The sequence below is a fragment of the Onychomys torridus genome, chromosome 14 (genome assembly GCF_903995425.1).
Source record: "Onychomys torridus chromosome 14, mOncTor1.1, whole genome shotgun sequence".
In the NCBI taxonomy this organism is placed as follows: Eukaryota; Metazoa; Chordata; class Mammalia; order Rodentia; family Cricetidae; genus Onychomys; species Onychomys torridus.
In genome coordinates, this window is record NC_050456.1 from 44,011,384 (window position 1) to 44,034,284 (window position 22,901).

Consider the following 22,901-nt stretch of genomic DNA (forward strand, 5'->3'; position numbering starts at 1 on the left):
TTATTTCCCACTCTTCTGAGCAGGCTCTGCCACTGCTTGGCCAGCAGGGCATGATGAGAGGGATGCTCTGAGTTTCTAGAGCCGGGCCTCAAAGGATGGGCAGCTTCCTCTTCCAGCTGCTGTATGGAGGCCAATGAGGAAGTCCTGTGAGGAGGAAATGGGCCACCAGGCTGAACTCCAGGGCAAGGCCAGCATCAACTTTCCCAGTTCTGCTCAAGTGTGCTTGTTTCCCTCCTTGCGAGATCCCAAGTGACACTGGAGGATCCGACGGGATATTCCCACCAATTTTGTCCCACGCTGCAGACTGGAGGACAGAGTAAATGGAATACTGTTACAGTGACAGCCACTGACTGGGCCAGTCCCCAATGTCACATGCCCCTAGACATAAACTTTCTCAAGACTGGAGCCTGATGGCACCCAGCACACACCTCAGAATTAAGGTAAACATGTAACACCAAAGGCCACAGGGTCAACAAAAAAGAAACGCAGCCAGGCTCCCGCAGCCGTCACTGCTTATTTATTAGAGACACCCATAGTATACACTCTCCCACACAACCATCAAGGGCAAGATCACATTGCTCTGGAGAGTACCTTGCTGAGTCCGTTACCACTTTGAGAGAGCAAATCATCTGCAAAGAGAAACATTCCAATGCCTCCACTTGAATCCTGCTGTTGGAGAAGGAAGAGGTATGGTTCAGCAGGGCCTGGGAGCGTTTTGAAGTATTTTTAACTTTGAAGTGGATCAGAAGTCTTCATTGTCTGGTTGGACCAGTTTATAATTTTCATATGCAACTTTTCATATTCATGTTTCATTTTTTTTACATCTATGCACAAATAGATGCCGTTTTAAAAAAATATATAGCACACTTGCTCACAGCTAAGTACAAAACCAATCAAGAACTGCAGCTTCCTGGCAGGGAAAATGAACGTGTGCTGCCCTCTCCTGCTACAACAGTGAAATGAGAAAGAAAGGAGAGGCTGAAGTGAAGTCTTCAAAGGGAATGGTCACGTCATTCTCATTAGACTCCAATCAAAAACCAGACAACCACCAGGAAGTGTATTGGTAATATTTATATTTGAAAGTTCCCCATAGATACATGAGGTTTAGATTACAACTTATTTACAGTAAGTGACTAAAAAAAAAAAAAAAAGGAATGGGCTGAGAAAGAAAGTGGAGAGGAAAGGATGGGGAAGAGAGGGAGGAAGGGAGAGAGGAGGGGAGAAAAGGAAACCTATGTCCACAGACATCATCGTTGTCTGGGGCGCTCGTGTCCAGGAGATACTACGCCTGCTATCGTGCACAAGCAGCAGCACAGATTGACACTCCACTAAGCTCAAGGTCTGCTCCTCCTCCTCCTCCTCCTCCTCGAGATGCACAATCCTCCTTTCAGGTTCTCAAAATTAAACGTAGAGGAATAGAAAACGGCATTGCTGACATACTTAGTACAAAAGTCCTTTATGGCTCATTCCCTCACTCCACTCAGAGAAGCAGCTGAGCCAGAATACAAAAATAAAGATATTCATGTGCAAATAAAACGTCACTGATCTCATCTGCTGCCACCTGCCTGAGACAGGTGACCATCACTTTGTGGTACTGTTTGTAATAACATCAAAGGAGAGAAGCTCTTCATTCCCTGGGCCAGGGTCAGTGCACCCAGTTAAAAGGGTAAACAAAACAGGAAAAAGAAAAGCTTTGGAATACTTCACGATGCCGATACCAGCCTCCCAACTCCCTATCCCTCACACCCACAAAGACATAAAACAGCTCTGACAGCTCTAAGTATCCTTTATTTCTCTTTCCATAATGTGACTGAGCCTGGGGCTGTGTGTTCAGCACAGCAAGTGTGCTTCCAAGCGCTCCCTAGGTCTGTCTCCACCCTGGACTGTCTCGGGCACAGATAGGAGGTACAGAATCACATGACCCTGCCACCTAGGCAAAGAGCCCCAGAGGAGGAGCTTGCTCTGCTCCTCCTGCACATCCAGTCACATTCAGGGGTTTATTTATTTTTTATTTTATTTAAAAAAAAAAAAAAAACAGTCAATGTCAGGAAGAACAAAATATAATCAAAATTGCAAAGGACAATAAGTAAACAATGAAGGAGGGCCACCGGGGACATGAGCACAATGAGGAGCGTATGTCTGATCCAGAGGAGACGGTCACTTCACCCACACAGCTGTTGCAGGCCTGCAGCCTGCGCATCATTCTAAATCACAAAATTTAAAATTAAATTTTAATTGTTTTCTTCCAAGGACACTCTTAGTCCCATCCCTGAAACCAATATGGTAGGGATAAGGTTGGAGTGGTCGCCACTCACTAACTACAATATTTGCTATTGAAAAAATATATTTATATATAGTTCTGGAAACTATGAAGCAAACAAAATAGAACACAGAGCTGAGTTTGTCACAGGGAACTCACAACAAGCGACAGCAGGATTGCCCAGGGAGGGTCAGACACGAGGCTGCTGCAAACGCAGCTAGCCAGTATGTCCTTAAATGTGTCACATAGTCTAACAGTCAGGTGACCTGGGCTAGCTTCTCGTCACCACACACAACATGACAGGTGCCACACTGTCGCTTTCAGTGAAGAAGGAAAATGAGTGTTTTTTTTCTCAGAAGTTGCCCTGTGAGTTTAGACAGACAGCTCTAATCACATCTTTCAATAGTCTAAAGCTTAGCTTTATTCTTCTCAGTTGGGAATGATCAACAGACAAAACAGATAGAACGGGGCGCCGTTCGCCCTCAGCTCAGAGGACAAGGACGTGGTGCAGAGAGGTCCTTACCTCTCTCATATCAAATGAGCACATTTCATCCCAAGGGGCACAGGTCACGGCAAGCAAAGTTTATACTATCAAAGATACGTGTAATGAAAGTGGAAAGGTAAAGGCTGAAATAGAGAGAGCTAAAGAGAAGATGTGCTTTGGGTTCCTTTCTTAGTATCAATGTATGAACTTGCACCTCTACCCAGCACTTTTCAACCTGGAATCCTCCTTAATAAAAGCCCTATTCATTCCACTGAACCATCTTGTACTTGGAGGTCACACACCTTAAAAAACAAACAAACAAACAAACAAAACCATTATGTTTCTTTTTGGGAATCAACAGAGGCATTTGAAAACAAAAAACAAAGGTACCTAGATGAAAATACCCATAATTAGCTTACTTTTATATACACACTGTGGCTGACAATCTGGAAACACTTCTTAAGTGAGTAAGGTCAATGGCTTTTCCTCTCCTTCTTCCTGCAAACAACAAAGCTGCATATTCTACTTTACATTTAAAAGGAAGGAAGAAAATATACAAGCCCGTATTTATACAGTATTTCTATTAAGAGCAACAACAGTTCATGTGTTCATGTTAGCTATTATCACAACTCAACACATGAACACAGAATTGGCTCTACTCCATGAACACTGCTGGACATGATGGTTCGGGGTTATCGGCTCACTGCTGCCCTGTCTTTAACAAGCAAAGGCTTCCCTGGAAACAAACCTCACAACACAATTTGTCAGTACACAGCAATGCAACCACATCAGGCAAATACATACTGCACACCAGTACATCAGCAATTTGCCTACCCAAGTAAGATTCTTCCTTTAATACAGAGCAGAGAGCCAGTAAGATACATCTAGTTTTGTGTTTTGTTTTCTTCTTAAACAATGTGGTCACAATGCACCTTTGATATAAAAGCATTTTTTAAACTTTATTATTAATACTCAGGACATTAGGGATTTCCAGATTTTTTTCAGTAGCATTTGTAGAACCACTTTTGGTAACAAATACAGTAGTTAGGAATATGCATCCATAGCAGAATGCATAATGTTGATCCTGAATCCTTTCTGGCTAAAAACAGGGCTGGCGCTGTGAGGAGCTATGGAACGAGACTCTACAAAAACACTGGAACATGTTTTGTTTCCCCCAGAGGCTGCATCCTCTTGCTGAAATACTTTATAAGTACGTATTAGAAAGTAAGGCAACAACTCCAAACAGTTCGTGCTGTTCGCTCAACTGGGTTCCCAGTTGGATGCGCAGTCCTGGTGCTCAGCTTCATGGTTATATCACTTAGTGTTCTGTCTTTCTTACTTCATAGGGTCGGGAAGGATGTTTCTCTGACATTTCTAAATTGTCTCTGCTCTGGATGCACAATGTCGTCTGCAGCTAATGCTGCAGGTGCTGAAGCCTGCGCGTCCCGCTGCCTGTTTTCAAAGGATTCAAGACATTGATTCGGACTCACCATATTTGATACGAAGCCCAACATTCCCTTTGCTACTATGCTTATCTCCTCTTCTTGTTTATGCTTATCATCACCTCTTCTTTTTTTACTCCTAATCTGAAAACTAAAGGAGTACCAGAACACCTGGGCACTGGGAAGATGTTCGCCCAGCAGATAGATTTCACCAGGGACCTCTGTAATTCACTGCCCCATTCCACGTGAACATTCGACTCATGAAGATGTGCAAAAGGAAAGAATGTCAGATTACAGTCAAGTTGTCCAGAGGAGGGTGTTGTACAAACTTATAAAGAAATGACAATCTTTTCTTCCTTTACTATAAATACATTGAACAGCTTAGCAGAAAGACAAGCTAAATTTAAGATTGTTCACATTTGAAAATTGTATCATACTCTCTGCTAGTGATAAATAAGGAACTCCTGATAATGGAATTTTAACATAGCAATTTCACCAACAGATCTCTGAAGACCTTTTGTTTTGTTTTAAAGAGGGTTAGAACAATGATTATGTTTGCAAAGTTCTGAGAAGTCCATCTACTGTCCAAACTTTGGATTGAAGTCCTTATGTTTTCCTTTACTTAGAGACAGGTATATACAGTGCTGTTGTAATAATGAGACAGATGTGAAATCTACTGTAAAGTTGCACAATACAGAAAACTGTTGCTCCATCCTTCTACTACATAAGCGTGTGACCCCATGGGCTAGTGATGTCGTGGTCAGATTGTTGTTAAGTTGGAATTATCCCATCACGCCTAAGACCTCTCTTTAACTCCAGATCCTCCAATTTTTTCCACAATTCTTCACGCTCCTTTTCTTTCTTTTTCTCACTGGAGGAAGAAACAGAAAACAATGTCAGCAACTGAGAGGGGTTGGTGAACCTGTCCAATAGGAACAGCCTCTCCCTCACAGAGGCCCAAATGGCTCTGAGGCAGCTGGCAGCAAGCTTCTCGGGTCTCCTTTGGGGTGTTCTCCCTCATGTGGGTTCTACCTGACTCTCGCATGGACACACTAGTAGTATGAATGGCCTGTCTTAGGACCTGCATTAACAACACCTTTATCTGCAGATACAGTATGCATAATGACGCAGTGCGGTGACTGGAAATGGCTTCTCATCATCGATCTTGACACAAAAGTGCCCGGGGGCTCTGAAATGCTCAGGGCCTTGTGAGAATACAGCCTCCGATTTGTTCCCAATAAACACTCAAAAGAGAGGCTGGAAATGACACGGGCAGGAATAGACAAGATAAGAAAATGCATTCTCTCCTTCATCTGTGTCTGTTTTCCCACACAGTGTATACCGAAACTAGGTCATTTCTGAAAACATAAGATCAACACATATCTTGTAGTATATATTTATATATTATAACATATAAGAATACATTAATGATCTACACAAAACTTTGTGGATATGAATATTAGGATGTATTAAAATTTTAAGCGAGCCTTCAAACTTGGTTAAATACCAATTTACCAGTGATTTCTGGAACTTCAGACTGCATTTTTTGGCAAAGTTTACCACAATTGGATAAGCCAAAATTGGTTTAAGAATTTAATTTTGCCAAAGACATTTGGAAATTTCAGTACTGTTTTAAAATAAATGCTTTAATATCAATCAAGTAGGAAGTACATAATCAAAGAATATAAATCTATATTTTAAATTAAACACATTCACACTTATTAAAAATATTCATCATATGAATTCACATCTACTAACATAATTCATTTCATTACCTCTGGCTTACTGAAATGAACTGGTGAAAAGTAGAGCCAGATAACATTGTGAATTCACAATTTCATAAATTCAAACAGATCCTAAGCACAGGAGTTCTGTTGCTTCAGACTCAGAATTGTCCTTGCATATCCCACGTTAGCAACAATATATTCTTTATTCAGAGAAATTAATAAGGATAATGTAAATTCTGCACTATTTTAGTAATCACCAATATTTTGCAAAGCTATATTAAATTCTCTAACAATTTAGAAAATTCTCTAGGAAATAGGAGCTGGAGAGATGGCTCAGTGGTTAAGAGAGCTGGCTGTTCTTCCAGAGGACCCAGGTTCAGTTCCTAGCACCCACATGGCAGCTCACAACTATCTGTAACTCCAGTTCCAGGGGATCAGACATCCTCTTCTGTCCATTTCCTGCAGTTACATGGCACACATACATAAAGGCACATAAACACATAACACATAAACTCATACACATAAAAGAAAAATAAACTTTTTAAAAGAAAATCCCAAACCAATAAAGTTTCTTTTTTCTTTAACTAAAGAACAAAACAAAACAAAAACCTTAAAAACAAGTAATTTGACATTCTCATTCCAATTGTGGGGTGGTGACTCATCCGGCCCTCTCTATCTGCACTTTACAGTTAATATTCTGGCAGTTTAGACCGAGTTTACTGCGACTGCCATCTTCCATGCAATCTGCACAGTGTAGATCGCAGCAGAATAATGGTCTTCAAACATAAACTCTTCAGGCTCATGTAATCATTTTGAACTACAACTGCATTTAAGGGTATAGGGGGAAAGATTAGAAAAGTCTCCATTCATTATGCATTACTTTTTATTTTTAAAAATTAAGTTGGAATTTATTCAGAAAAATATTTAAGGTGCTGGAGAGAGGGCTCTACAGCTAGGAGCCAAGGGCTACTCTTCCAAAGGCCCAGGCTCAGTTCCTAGCACCCACGTGGTGGCTCACAAATGTCTGTAACTCCAGTTCCAAGGGCTCCAAACTCCTCTTCTGGCCTCTGCAGGCACCAGACACACGTGTATAGCACATACATATACACAGGCAAAGCATTCATACACATAAAAGATAAAAATAAATGTTTCAAAGGAGATTTTAGCATGTAGTTCCATACTCATACAGCTGAGAAAGGAGGATCACTTGAAGTTCAAGGCTAGCCTAAGCTACAGTGAGACCCTCTACTTCCTCCAAAAAGGCAAAAAGCTAAACAAATATTTTAATAAAGAATAAAATAGAGGAAGATAGAGGCTGAAGAGGGCCACACCCTAGAGCTCCCAGACTCTAGTCTCTTGGTTGTAAGCAAGCTGCTGGGCAATATCCTTGGTTTGACAGTACAATCTGGAGATAATATCAGTCTAAACAAATGTTCTCAGGGAATGCTGATTTAAATACATGGACGTAAGCTCTACAGCTCATATGGAGTTTTAATGCCTCTGACTTCTTGGTTTGGCAGAAGCAGAGAGGAAAGAAAGGATTTGGGAACTTTTATCAACTGAAAATCAGCTCATCCTGTGGCAGTTCACACTGCCCTAAACTGCAGCTGGCATCATGACATCATCATCATCATCATCATCATCATCATCATCATCATCATCTTCCTGGTGAAGCTGCTCACTCGGTTATCAGCTCTAGAGTATGCAACATGATTTGTCCTGTGTCCTTTCTTTCTCCAGATGAATGCATATGGAGTTACCATACTGCTTTCATACTGACAGCTTTATTTTTAAAACTTACAGTCTCAGCTTAGGACATTCTCATCATCCCCAAGAAGAAATTATGCTTCCCACTTCTTCTTCAGGCCCTGGCACCCACTGGTCTGCTGCTTCTATGGATTTTCCTTCACTGGCCTTTCATAAAAATGCAATTATATACTGAGAAACAATCTAGACAGTTCTCTTTTTTTGTACTGCATGTAGCCCAGGTTGTGCTCCTACTCCTCATACTTCTACCTCCCAAGTGCTGGGATTACAGATGTGCACCACCACATCTGGCTCCTAAAAGTCTAAATAACTCTGATGTATTTAGTGCTACCCTTATTTTTCCCAGTTTTAAGACTTCAGCACACTGTAATGCTGGGAATCTGGTCAAATTCTCCTCCCATTTCATTTTACATAGCACTAGGGCTGGCACCCATGTGTAACAGTGTTAAGAGCTTACTCCACCCACCACTCTGATTTGTAATGCTTAAAAAACCTGCTGTGAACTGAAACCATCCACTTCCTGCCATCAACAAGTAAAACCTCCTATTTGGCTCTTCCATCCCAGCCCCGACATCCATGTCCAATTACTAATTAACAGTAACTGTCACTTCTGTGGCTAGGCCAACACTTGGATCTGCTCAGTACGACTTTCTAATTTTGCACATTTGCCAAAGTATCATCCTTGTTTTTTAAAAACAAACAACAAACAAATAAAAACAACTTTCATTATGCAAGTCTATTCACTATTAACCACCTTAGCATTCTAGCATAACAGTTCAACCCTCAATTCTATTTTCCTAGTCCCCTTAGTTCATTCCATCTGTTTGCAAGTGATTCATCTATTTAGTTTAGATAATAAAAGATCACAAAACAACTTCACTGAGGAAATTCATTAAAGATGAGTCAATTAACTTGAAATAAAGATGTGTGTGTGCGCGCATGCGCGCACACAGTGTTCCTGAGAATGGAGAACAGGCATTGTATATGCTAGTCAAGTACACTCCGTAACTTAATTATATTAAAGCTCCTTCAATATTCTTAATAAGATTTTACCCAGATTTAATCCCTGTTTAACTAGAATAATAATAAAGATTATAGGGATCTCTGTTGCCCTAACAGATAAGTGCTGTGTGTACACTGTTTAATGATTCACTATGATATTCTAATGTGCTTTTAGCTTCCCCTCCTCTTTTGAAGTGGGTGTTTTTTGCCTGCACTTATGTCTGTGCACTATGTGCATGCTTGATCCTAAGGATGCCAAAAGAGCATGTCAAATCCTTTGAAACTGGAGTCACAACTTTTGGGAGCTGTTGTGGGTGCTGGAGTTGAACCTGGGTCCTTTGGAAGAGCAGCCAATTCTCTTAACAGGTGAGACATCTTTCCAGTCTCCCTTAGCCCTTTTAAAAAATAACTTTTCAAAGATTTTAACTTAACTATAGGGCAAGGAGGGCCATTATAAATTGAGTGATTTTTAACAATTGATAATATTATGAATTAACAGTTATTTAGGTTTCAAATGTAATACAGAATTGACATTTTATCTCAATGTTGTAACTAAAAACAATGTTGTAGTTAAAACCATATTCTGTGATTAAACTGTTTCCCATACACCATATCCTGGAACTTAAAAACAATCTCTGCCATGGTCCTTGGTCCTCTTTTCCCAAACCTTCCTACTCATGGCCCTTTTCCTCAGTAAAACACAACTAACACATTCTAAATACAGCAAAGCAAAGAAGCAAAAAAAAAAAAAATAACAGAAAACACCCTTCTATGAAGTTCAGCAAAGTCCAAGGTATGAACATTCCCAGTTCTACTCTCAGACTCCTTAAGGTCCACCCTTTATGACCTACAGAGCCAGCATTTGCATCCCCATGATCAGAGTCAAGCCAGAGAACCAACCACTAAGAACTCTGTGCTTTCCTTAATCTCTCCAATAATACATCTGTGGTGGTTTGAATAGGAATGGCCCCACGGGCTCATAGACTTGAACGCTTGGTCACCAGGGAGTGCACTACTAAGTGTGGCCTAGTTGGAGAAAGGTTGTCACTGGAGGTGAACTTTGAGGTTTCAAATGTTCACACCAGGCCCTGTGTTTCTCTCTCTGACTGCTGCCTGGGGATCCAGAGCTCTCAGCTACCTCTCTAGCACCACATCTGCCTGTGTGCTGCAACGCTTCCTGCCATGATGATAATGGGCTAAACCTCTGAAACATAAGCAAGGTGTTTTCCTTTATAAGAGTTGCCATGGGTGCAACAGAAATCCTAACTAAGAAAACATTTTTTAGAAAGTTGAAAATACTGGATTAAAAATAAAACTTGAACCAGGCATGGAGGTGTACACCTTTATTCCCAGCACTTGGGAGGCAGAGGTAGGTGGATCTCTGAGTTTGGGGCCACCCTAATCTGTAAAGTGAATTCTGAGATAGCCATGGCTACACAGAGAAACTCTTCCTTGAAATAATAATAACTATCATCATCATCATTATTATACAATATAATGAAAATAAAATAGGAGAACCATGTAAATAAAATCAAGGACGGCTTTTTGTACCATTCTAATCTTAAGCACTTCAATGTTTTCTAGCACTGGACAAATACAGTTTATATTCTTTTCACTGCTCTTATAAGTTGTAATGAATTTGTTGGTTTCTAGACTAGAAAGCAAGTTCTGGGTAAACAGTGCCTGGTCTCTGCTGGAGTAAAGTATATCAACCCAATTTTAGTTCGGGTGGGTTGCAATAGGAGTCAGCCTAGAAGACTAGCTGTCGACCGATTCCCTGAAGCGGGCCTGAAAGACCAGGGATGTGCCAGGCTCTGAGCGCTGTGGCAGAACAGAAACGAAGGAGGAAAAGCAGCGGCTTCATCAAAACCACACGTCACACAACTGTCTTACTTGGTAGTACATTAATGAGGACACAGCTACTGAGCATGCAGAAATGGAACACGTAAATAAACAAACTGCTGTTTATAATCTGATGTGCAACCGACAACTTTAGCAAAGAGTTCAGAAAGGACTCAATAGCTTTATGCACAGCAGACAAAAGAGCTTTAAGAAGTTACCGCTGACGATCTGACTTGTATGTGGCTGTCAGCTCGTCAAACATAGTGCTGTTCATTTCCATAAAGGCCTTCAACACGTTGTACACCAGTGCCACAATAGCCCTGTGAGGCAGAGAAAGAGAAAGGATCGGTTAGTTTCTGGTATAAGAAAGGACATTTCTGGTATGAGTTAGCTCCTCCTCTATTATATATACATAAAAACTTCCCCTGAATTTTTCTCTTTGACAAGTTCATTCTGGCCATCATAACCCTCCTACACTCTGTGCCTTATTACCCTCAGTGCTCCCTACAAATCCCTTCCCCACATTCACATAGCACAAGCTAGCCTAAACCTCATTATGTACCTGGGGATGACTTTGAACTCCTGATACTCCTGTCTCCACCTACCTCCTGCTGAGACTATGAGTATGTATCACCAAACCTGGCTTTCTATCCTCTTTCAATTGGACCTACAGTTCATTTGATTTTTTTTAAAGATTTATTTATTTATTATGTATAGTGTTCTGTTTGCATTTATCCCTGTAGGCCAGAAGAGGGCGCCAGATCTCATTACAGATGGTTGTGAGCCACCATGTGGTTGCGGGGAATTGAACTCAAGACTTCTGGAAGAACAAACAGCCAGTGTTCTTAACCTCTGAGCCATCTCTCCAGCTCTCATTTGAATTCTTTACTGTTTACAATCTTCCTGAGGGATGGCAAAATTAAAACCCAAATCTGCCCTTCCAAATTATTGGTACCCAGAGCAGATATGCTTTTTATGGCCAATGCATAACAAAAGGCAAGTATAAAAATAAAGCTGCTTCAGGTGTTGGGTAGATAGCTCAGGCTGGCTGGTTGGCTGGCCGGCCAGACACACAGACACAGACACACACACACACACACACACACACACACACACACACACACACACACACACACACACAGGTTATAGAGGTTGATGGTATATACCTGAAATCATAGCACTTGGAGGAATAGAGGTAAGAGCATTGAGAGTTCAAGGCCACTATGGGCTATGTACAGAGACTATCTTAAAACAAAGTAACAAGACAGACAGACAGACAGAGCATTTACATCCTATAAATAAGCACAAAGGGTAAAAAAAAAATATTTTCAAAGTAATAACATACATAATTTAAAGTCAGAAACTGTTCTAGCAGAAATGAGAATCTGAACCACGTGTGTTCAAAGATGGGTGACCAAGCCCCTACCAGCTGCTGTCCCAGTGTGGTTACGTTAGTCTGTCCTTCCTCCTCAGCCCTTCTGTTGACCCAATACTCATGCTGCAAAAGATCAAGCTGGTGCTCGATGTCCTTGGCTACAGAGCACTACACAGCTAAGAAGCCAAGAGGCGGGACTAATTCTTATCAAGCAGAATACACTCTTTGTACAGACAATGTGAAGACTGTTCTGTGACAGGCTTGAAAGGTCAGACTAGGCAAAAAATGGTGTCTCCCATTTCAAAACTATACAAGGTTGCTTCCATTTTGTAACAAACTCTCCAATCTTATTAAGGAGGTCACATGTTAGTGGGAAGTCTGGTGTCGGCTACGGCTTCTGCTCAGTGCCCAGAAGAAGGGACACTTAGCTAAGCCTCAAGAATGATCTTTTCTCAGGGGTGGCCCTGGAGAAGACTGGAACTGGGCAGTAACTGACACTGCCCACAGCTCTCAGGAAAATGTGTACAATAGGGCTTTACCGCTCTTTTTCAAAGTTCTATCAATATAGAACATGTTAAAAATTGAAAGAAAATATTATTTTATAATTCCATGCAAAAATTTAAAAGACAGATATGATAGACTGAATTGCACTTACTGATTCTTCAATGCCATATAACTTTACTGCATAGACATGCAAAGGCATCTCACTATAGAATACTTTAGCTTTCCTAGGGCTAAATTCAACTTGTTCTCAACAGTAAAATTCTGTCCCTCTCCAACATCTAACAACCGAGCTACTGGTAGGAAATGGATATTCTATAAAATGTGGATCTCTTCAGACCATCTCCTTCCAGCAGCTCAGTATTCCTGATGGTGCCCTTGGAGAAGGCTCATGTGGGCCTTGCTCCCTAGTACTGCTCACCCAAAGGCTCACACCTTTGCCCTCCAGAGCCCACAGGCCTTGGAAGGAACTTGATGGCACTTAAAGACCCAGGTGCCTTTTTACACAGCACAGGGATCCCTGTCTGAAGGGGCTTGCCCTATCACCCACATCTACCAAATTCCATTAGCATTCTAGCTGAAGCCAAGCACAGTCACACCCCAGCACTCAGAAGGCTGAGGCGGAAGGATCATAAATTTGAGGTTAGCATGGCCTGTACAGTAAGATCCTGTCTTGAAAAGATTAACAATTTAATTTGAGTCCTGCCAGCCAATGCACATCCTTTGGGGCACCAGCACATTCCCCAAATATATCTGACTACCTTCAGACAAGCCAGAAAGCCTTAAGCAAACAGGTATTTGAACTAAACAGCACACTTTGTGAAAATATCTGTTTGCTTTTCAGTCCACAACCAGCAAATTTTCAGGAGGGATTTTTATCTTGTCCCGTGTGCACCTTTAGCAATGGGCACAGCACCTGGTGCACAGTGAGCTGTGAGGCATTTCACTAAAGAAGAGAGGAGGAGGAGGAGGAGGAGGAGGAGGAGGAGGAGGAGGAGGAGGAGGAAGGAGACAAGACCACAAGGAAGGGAAGGTCTGAAGAAGAGGAGGGAAGGCTGGAGGAAACTGAACACGTACGGATTCCAGTGCTCTTTGGAAATCCTATAAAGACTGGAGAACATGATGGGAAGGATGACGTTGGAGTTTTCTTCTATCAAACTCATGATGTATTCATTATTCCAATAATAGAGTGCCCTTTCTGCCACCTTCGAGAAAAGAAGAGGACAAATTATAACCTCCAAATAAAAGTATCTTAAAAGGCTGTTTTTAAATCACTCAATCAAAAGTATAATTAAACATTAATAACTCTTTACATTTTGTGAAGATTTATGATCTCTCAGGAAGCTGCCAGGTGGTACATCAGTTTGGGGAGGAAAAGGTTTTTTCCCTACCTGTTAATTTTTTTTTTTTAAGCTTTATTTATTTATTATGTATACAGCATGTATGACTGCAGTCCAGAAGAGGGCATCAGATCTCATTACAGATGGTTGTGAGCCACCATGTGGGTGCTGGGAATTGAACTCAGGACCTCTGGAAGAGCAGCCAGTGCTCTTAACCTCTAAGCCATCTCTCCAGCCCCCTACCTGTTAATTTTTCTTCTCTTGTAAGTCTACACATCTCATCTATTCCCTCGCTCTTCCTGTATAGTTCCCACACACCCTTACTCTCCACACACACCCTCTCTTCCAGTTCAGCTTTCAGGACTACTTATCTGGCTTAGGTCTTGTTACACTTTGAGTCTTAAATGTCCCCACAGGCTTATGCTTTGTTTTAAATAATTTATTTATTTTTATTTTATGTGCATTAGTGTTTTGCTTCCATGTATGTCATGGGGTGTCAGATCCCCTAAGACTGGAGTTACAGACAGTTGTGAGCTACCATGTGGTTGCTGGGAATTGAGCCTGGGCCCTGTGGAAGAGCAGCCAGTGCTCTTAACCTCTGAGCCACCTCCAGCCCCCAGGCTTATGTTTTCATGCTTTGTCTGCAGCTTGTGGTGCTACTTGGGAAGCTGTGGGGCCTCGTGAGGTGGTGTCTGGCTGGAGGAGTGTGTTGCCTGCTTATTGTTGTGGATTCCTGTTCTCTCTCCACCATGCTGCCATGCTCTAATTTGATCTGTGGGCCTGAGTTACTCATCTTGAGGATGAACTCAAATGGCTTCTTTGATTTATGTAAATTAAGAAATCATGTTTTGGACAGACTGAGAAATTAGAACCTTTCTAGCTACATCACTCAGCAGGTTCAAAACACTGCCGAGTTACTGGCTACTGGTCCCTGAGCACTGAGAAACAGTCTTCACGGAACACTACCACACATCAGCCACTGTGCTGGGTCCACTCACATCATTGCTTTTGAACTTTGCAACTAATGGAGTTGGTGCCATTATTCCGATTTTATAAATGAGGCCTTTGAGAGTCAGGTGATAAGTCACTGGCTCAAGGTCGCATGGCTAGCAAGACAGAGAGCCAGCTCTAAATTCTCCCGTGCTGTCCCTAAAGAGCTGAGAAGCTGGTGGGAAAGGAGCACCTGTGGTTCTAGTCGATGTAACTGTGACTGGGCTGCCAAGCAGAATGAACAATCTGCACATACATACACAGGAGCTACATAAGATCACGGCAGAGTCAGTGCGCATGCCAGAAACCAAGCATGACTCCAGACTCCTGGTCTCCAGGACTGTGAGGAAATCAATCTCTGCTGTTTAAGCTGCTTGGTCTGGAGCACTTTGTTACCAAAACAGTATTTCCCCACTCTTTCCCTGCTTTTCTTTTCTTACAAGTACTAGGCAATGCTCAACTATCAGTCTAACAAATTACCTTTCTTTCTAAGCTTTGGGTGTCATGTAAGCCTCTCTTACCATGTTCTTTGTAAAAGAACCTTGGCCTCCACTACAGCAAAGATCCTAGTGGAAAATAGGAAACTAAACATTCCATGTTTGAGTACTACACATTTACTACACTATACTATATACTGTTCTGAACTTTTCTATTTGCATCCAGACTGGACACTCCACAGAATGGTGTTCCAGCTACTTCTCCCATTTGTTCTGTGCGGTATAAGCACTAGCTTAATATACTAATGTGTCTTTAGATTTAAAAACAGTAACAGCCAGGGTCTCTACCTGGCAGCTTACAAGGTAGTCCACCATCAAGTTAGAAGCATGCTTTCACGCTGGTAAACAAGATCTTCAAACGACGGGCAGTGTGTTGAGTCTGCTAGGTTGTGTGGTGGACTTTCGGTGACACAGCCACCAGGTAAAATAAAGCACCATGTTCAACTCTGGTCCCTTTCTCTCCTATGTGGTTTCCACAGCACTGCCACCGCCACCGCCGCCACCGCTGCCGCTGGGACCTCCTTGAAAGCACACATCCAGGGGGTACTCTCCTCAAACAGCCACAAGGAGGCAGAGTAGGCCATGGGAAGGTCATGGGCTTTAACCTTTTTAGCAAGAAGCCACATTTAAAATAAAAATTCAACCATACTCCCTTGTTAGCTTGGAACCATGAGCAAGGCATGCAGAGCCTTATTATCAAAACAGTGGGGAAGACTGCCATAGGATAACATTAGGCTTCTCTTCTTCTCCTAGGTATTACCAAATACTCCTTCTCATACCCTGGAGAAACTCTAGCAGTTCACTTCATTTAATTTACTCAAGTTACGTCATTTTACTGCTCTCAGCTTTGCAGTCCCATCATTACGTTTTGCAAAGTATTATGGGAACTGAAGTGAAGAAATAGAGCCTGTTGGGGCAGGTGCTCAACGTCCAGTAACTGTGTGTTAACGGTACTGTTCTCCTGTGAGAAAATCCCAAATAAAAACAAAGTAGCTGGAGAGATGGCTGAGACCTTAGAGAGCAGACTGACTGCCTCTTGCAGAGGACCCAAGTTCAGTTCCCCACACCCACACTAGGCAACTCACAACCACCTATAACCCCAGCTACAGGGAGATCTGAGACACCTCTGGCCCCTGTGGGCACTGCACTCATGTATACATACTTACATACACATAATTTAAAAAAAAAAAAAGTAGCTAGTGCCCATGATGGTTATTTTTTTCAACATAAATGAAGTTTAGCCAAATGGGTTCACATGGTACACACCACTCTGGCTCATGTTCTGTTCACTACTAACCTGAAAATGGGGGCTGGAAACACACTTGGCAATTTGTTTAAACAAAGGTTCTTGGATTTTAACAAATTGTGACGGTTCAATCACATCCAAGATTTCTTCCAGCTCCCCAAGGAACATGACCTATAAGTAGAAGCAAAACACAAAATATGAGGTCCATCACTAAAAATTCCACATGATCAATTTTACTTACAATTTTAAGAAAAATGTACACATAAAGCCAAAAACAATGGGGGAGGGAGAAAGAAGCAGACATTATTCTACTCATTTTGGCCTGGGAGGATAGCTCAGTGGGTAAGAGTGCTTGCTATGAAAGCATGAGGACCTGAGTTCAAATCTCCAGTCCCCACACACAAAGGCAGGCAGGCCATACGCATGCCTACAAGCCCCGTGCCATGGGGTGCAGAGACAGGAGGATCTCCAGGGTTTGCTGGCTGCCAGCCTAACTCCACGTTCTACAACAATCCCTTCTCTGGCCTCCATGTGCAAACCCACCCACCCCCATACACACAAAGAACGTATCCTCCGGCACAGGCCACTCTGCTAAAGCAAACTACTGACTGTGCTGGGATTTCTAATTACATGGAGGCCCCAGGGTCCCAGGGAAACTGGCCTCTCCCTCTCCAGGCCTTTGGGACTCTGCCTGCTGCTAGCAACCCAGATATTTAACACCCACCTGTTCCCACTTTTTAAAATAATGGCTGACCCTCCTGAACAAATGTGTATTAGTCCACACCACCACAGGACAAACAGTCACTCAACAAGCGGCTGTCATTCTGCTGTGCTCTCAAGTCTGGGACAAACAGCAAACTCACTCATGTTAAAGTACCACATTAACCACATCAGCACACACTGACCTGTTTTCTATGTTATATGCGCACACGTGTACACACTCTCTCCCTCTCCCTCTCCCCTCTCTCTAGAGCACAGTGAATCTCATGGCCTCGGGGCTGTATGCAAAAGAAAGCTTAAAAATCACACAATGGAGCGAGATAAATAGATGTAGACAGTTGTATAAATAGAATGGAAAAAGAACAAATAAAAACCAGTTACCTATTTCTTCGTGAAAAATAACATTGGGAAAAGCTAAGTAGCAATTAAAATATGAAGAATGATGCTTCTTTCGTATCTCAAGGTGCTGATACAGTGATACAGAGATTCCCTTTACCAATGCTGTCAAGATATGGGGTATCCTCCTGAAGCTGTAGAGTGGGGTAACCTCTTGAAACTGTAGAATGAGGTAACCTCCTGAGGCTGTAGAGTGGGGTTAGGACCACAGCTGATGTGAGGGAGAGGCTTTTTCTATACGCCTTGTCCTTTACCAAGACACATCCGTTCTCTTGGGACATAAAGCTAACAGGTGACCTCTGTTTCCAGGGCATCAGATCTGGGGTGGAGACAATTAGGCTACCTTCAAGCTGCTACCTGAAGATTCACTCCTCCCTACACACACTCAGGGCAGGACATGCCTGTTTAGGTGACTGTATGGCACCTCACTCCCAGCATGACAAGTTAAAGGTCTGCTGTATACTACAAGACTGCACAGAGTAAGCTCTGGGGACTGGAACAGGCTTCCATGCTATGCAGAGTCACTATGAAAGTGGCATCAATGGAGCTAATAACTGGACACACAGTGGGACGTGGCCAGAGGTTAGAGTGGCAGAAGCCCAGGGTTCAGAGTTCAGGAGGTAGGTTCTGGCCTATTGTCAAGCTCTTACTTGGCGTGCTCAGGTGTGCTACTTAACTGCTACAGAACTACAAAGCTAGCTTTAGATGAGGCGTATGTTTGTGCATGCTTAGCCCCACTGAGCACTTGGCAAAGCACTTCCATCATTACTGGCAATCTCTGATGTTAAGTACTTACCTCTTTTTGACTGCATGTTTTAGGCCAAAATTTCATTAACCCCCTAATAACCTAAAAAGGAAAAGGAGAAAAAACAAGAGACATTTAATATTTCACATGATTTTAATAAAAATTTTTTCTTAAGTATTTTCACATTATGGAAAGAAAGAAATGGCTTACTGGTTCTGTGAGTGAAGGATCTTTCTCCAGAAACTGTACTATACAATACGCCAGCTGAACAAGAAGGAAGAAGGACAGAGAGTTAAATCCACATTGCAAAGGCTGAAAGCACACAGCACCAACAAAAAGCATCCAGACTCTGGTTTTAACATTACAATGACTTCATTTAAACCCTCATGAAAAACAAGGCTTTTAAATCTTGTTTCTTTAGAATTGGGATCCAGCTATGTTGCCCAGGCTGGTCTTGAACTCCTGCGTGGCAGGGACTAGAGCTAGAAGCTGTGTCTTCGAGTCAGTGACAGGGTTAACAAGGCCCAGGAGGGATTTCTTCCTTAACAAGTTCTAAGATTTCTGAGGCTAATGGAAAGTGGCTGAAACACCTCATTCAACACAGTCTGAGAGGATCTCCTTTGCATTCACGTCCGTCCGTTTACATCTCAAGGTCTGGGTTTTACCCTCTGTGGGGAAGACAACACTTTCTAAAATCCCAGGCAACTGTCTACAAGGAAACCTGAAAACAAGGTTTCCCAAAAAGACCAAAGGTTCAACCTGCCAAGGCCAGGATCTGGGGAGTGCTCCCAGTCTCAACAGGAGTGCTTTCATATCACCATGAAATGTTATATCCCACGGCAGAGACTAAAGCCAAGAGCTCAGAAAGTCCTGAACCGGAAACCTACCCTCTTAAAACACCAGCAGTTTGATGATGTGCTAAATCTGGAACATATGGACTAATTTTTTTCTGCAAAATACAGAGTTCCACATTTAAGAAGGAACACTACTTAGAAAAATGTGTTGCATTTCAGTGCAAACTCCAAAGAGAAGGGAGCCAGAGGCTTACGGCACTAACAAAAAAATACCACTAGATCAATTCTGTCCTCCAGTGGCATGCCTCCATGCAGTGCGGTGTTCAGGACAGTCAGTAAGGACGACACAGGCTCTGAGTATCATCACTACTCCTTTTATGCACATATCTGTTTGGTTCAGAGACAACTCACTATTGCCAATGCCAGCCCCAATCTGAAGGCAATCCTCCTGACTCAGTCTCGTAAGTATTGAGATCACAAGGTAAGAGGGACCACATCCTGAAAGATCTGATTTTCAAAGTAATGAAGGATTTATAAAAAGATGTGAAAACACTGATAAGCTTGCTTACTTGTGAAAAGTGTCTACTGTGTGTGCAAAATGCGAAGTTGGTAAAGCAGAGGAGAGGCAAAGGGCAACTGTGAGACAGGACCCAGTATTCAAGAACATTCAGTTTACTCGGGAAGGCCCTGAGTTACCGCATCCTATTACGTTCTTATACTCTTTACATTTACACATATTCTACTCCAGGCAATCTTTGCAGCAGGCAGCCTTGTGTACATAGAAGTCTGCTACAAAATAAGACGGAACAAAGTCCATTCCTCTCTTTAAACCAGTTCCATGATTCTACTAATAGTTCCATGTGTTAAAAAAAAATGCATACTTTACTATTTTCCTCGAGAAGTATTTTTAATCCTTAACACACTTTTAAAAAAAAAAGGAAAAACAATATCCTGGGAAACATGAAGTCCACAAACTTCATTTTGTTTCAAAAGCTGTACTTGCCGGGCGGTGGTGGTGCATGCTTTTAATCCCAGCACTTGGGAAGCAGAGGCAGAGAATGATCTCTGTGAGTTCAAGGCCAGCCTGGGACACAGAGTGAGTTCCAGGAAAGGCTCCAAAGCTACAGAGAATCCCTGTCTCGACAAACCAAAAACAAAAGGCTGTATGTACTGTAAGCCAGGTATGGTAGCTCACCCTTGGAATCCCAGCACTAAGGAGGAAGAGGCTGGAGGACTGTACGTTCACAGCCAGCCTTGGCTACAAAGGAAGACTTTGTCTCCACAAAAGCTTTGATTTCAAGTGCTACCTGGGCATGGAAGAGTGACAGGCTCCTGACGGTGTGCAGAGGGATCAACACTTTGACCAGGAACTGTTTGTGCTCTGCCTTCAGTGGTAAAGCGAAGCCATTGATAATACTAGAAAAAGAGGAGGTAGGTTAGCAATGCCATCCCACACACTGAACCCAGACAAGCTGCTGTTATGAGCTGGCAAACTCTTAGTTTATATTTGTCCATAAAAACATAGTCAACCCTCCCACCCCTGACAGTCAAGACTTTTCGTTACTTCAACAGAGATCATTTATTAACTAGGTGTTTTAAACAGAAGAGAATTTGATTATGAACACCCAACAGAGGATGCTGTGCTTTCACAAACAGGCAGACAGTGCCCCAAACTTCTGCCCTCCCTTTGCTCCTGAGTCGAGCCACCCACCCTGCTAACTTCCTCTTCAAACACAGGCCTTCTGCCTCTAGACAGCACCAGCTCACTGGCCTGCTCTTCAAACACCCCTGCTATCTCCAGACACCATTCTCTTCATTCTTGAAGCCTCTGCCCGGCCTTGGGAGGTCACTGAGAGGAAGCAGGGAGACCACACCTTCTTTTCTCCTCTAAGGAGGAGACTAAGCCATCACAGTCCAGCTCCGTGGGCTCTGAACCCCCCACAACAGCTGTCTCGCTCCTCCTCTGAGGGCAGCAGCTGCCTAGAACTCCACATCTGGGCACACAATCTTTCCAACTGATTATAAATCTGCTCTCAACAGATATGAGAAAGGACAGGTAACAAATGAGACGCTTTGCTGTCACTGGCCTGACACCCAATCCGACACACAGTCTCTGAGTAAGCTGTGAACTCTTGCTGGTCACTGTGGGGTAGATAACAATATGTAATTGTGGAACAACGCAACAGAGGTAGAGAAACAGGCTAAGCACAAAGGAGAAGGACCCAAGGTACTTGGACCAAGAAATCCAAGTCGGCACTCCCCTCTGCCACCTGAACATGACCTGCAGAAAGAGACTGACCAAAATCCACAATTCATAGCAAACGCTTACCTTCCTAATATTTCCAGCAGTTCAGCTACACCATTGAAGTGTTCTGTTTCATAAACAAACCTGAGGAGAGAAGAAGAGGGAGAGGAGGGGAGAGAAGTGGGGAGGGTGTTAGTGCATTTCCTTCAACTCCTGGAGGTTTACTTAACACTTGCAAAACCATCACTGTGTTCTCTTGCTTGCCCACCATCCACTCACCTTAGAAAAATATTGTTAATTTGTTTTCGGATAAATGCTCTAAGCCCGAGAAACTTGCCGTAAATCCTGTGCAAAACTGTTTTTAAATAGTCCCGTTCTCGGGGGTCTTCACTGTCAAATAGCTCCAGAAGCTGTTGTAAATGAAGGTAAAAAGCTGTCAGGACAGTTTAGTAAAGGATTTAGAAATTCTATCGTCCATCATTTCTAACCTCTCTGTTCCCTTCTTCCCTCTTCAGAAAGCTATTAAATAACTGCTACGCCCAGTATAACAGCTGTCTCTGGGAGCCGGTTACACTGAGTCAAAGGCTGTCTACCTAGGGAAGAGATGCATGCATGCTACGGGACCAGAACAGTAAAAGCCGAAGTGGTGCCCACATGACTAACAGACCATTTTCTAAGCAATCCACACAGGTCAATCCTTCTGTGAGGTGGTTTTATCCTCACCTTACAGCGGAGCAAACTGGGGCACAGAAAGCTCAATCAACTTGCTGGTGATGTCAGAATGAGAAGTATCGGGATTGGGATTTGAACCCAGAAAGTGAACGCCGTCTAAGTCTGTGACCTTCAACACTGTATGTCACTAACTCCTGGGCTTATGTTCCAATTAAGCCGCTCAGTGCTACCAAAGAGCCCAGGAAGATAAAATAATCTCACTCAAAGCAAACACTGAAATTCCCAACGACCCCAGCAATGTTCTTGTTAGTCTGAATGGTTACACTGGTGTGCTCAGGGTAGACGTGCTCAACGTAAGCATGTGCTACGCCTGCATGTGTGAATGGCATGCTTTAGGTTCTGGATCATTTATCATTGCAGCCACAGAATTCTGATAACATGGTCCCAAGTCCCAGGCCATAAGAGAGAAGACAAGTTCAGTCTTAGGCTAAGTGGCAGGGGCCACTACATATCCAACCCAACCCTATAAGGACTCAGGGCCTTGTTTCTGCAGTGCTTGACTAGTTGAAGAGATAGGAATAGAGCTCAGTGGCAGAGCATCGTGCACAAAGCCCTGTGCTCAAACACCAATGGGGTGGGAAGGGGTAGGGTGGGCTGGAGTGGGGAGGTGTTACTGGAACAGCAAACATGCCTATAATCCCCAGCACTTAGGAAGCTGAGGCTAGAGGATCTTGAAGTTGAGTTTAAAGATAGCTACATGAAATCTGGTATCAAACGGCCAACAACAAAATCAGTTGATTTGAAAATGTATATGGAAATACAAGTCACCTCAAAGTGCCAAAGTAATCTTGGTAGT

General features: G+C 42.7%; 1 protein-coding gene across 2 annotated transcripts in view; it reads right to left on the reverse strand.

The window, feature by feature from the left end:
• Positions 1-3,308: 3,308 nt before the first annotated feature.
• Ppp2r5e (protein phosphatase 2 regulatory subunit B'epsilon) overlaps positions 3,309-22,901 on the reverse strand; it is a 152,137-nt gene continuing 132,544 nt past the window's right edge. For both annotated transcript variants that reach the window (XM_036205845.1, XM_036205843.1), the window contains exons 6-14: positions 21,653-21,783; positions 21,458-21,517; positions 20,436-20,544; positions 18,545-18,598; positions 18,386-18,436; positions 16,525-16,644; positions 13,478-13,605; positions 10,743-10,844; positions 3,309-5,057 (exon numbers count right to left, since the gene is read on the reverse strand). In XM_036205845.1, the coding sequence (XP_036061738.1) occupies positions 4,958-5,057; positions 10,743-10,844; positions 13,478-13,605; positions 16,525-16,644; positions 18,386-18,436; positions 18,545-18,598; positions 20,436-20,544; positions 21,458-21,517; positions 21,653-21,783 (855 nt within the window). In that variant the 3' untranslated portion in view covers positions 3,309-4,957. The remainder of the gene's footprint in view (positions 5,058-10,742; positions 10,845-13,477; positions 13,606-16,524; positions 16,645-18,385; positions 18,437-18,544; positions 18,599-20,435; positions 20,545-21,457; positions 21,518-21,652; positions 21,784-22,901) is intronic.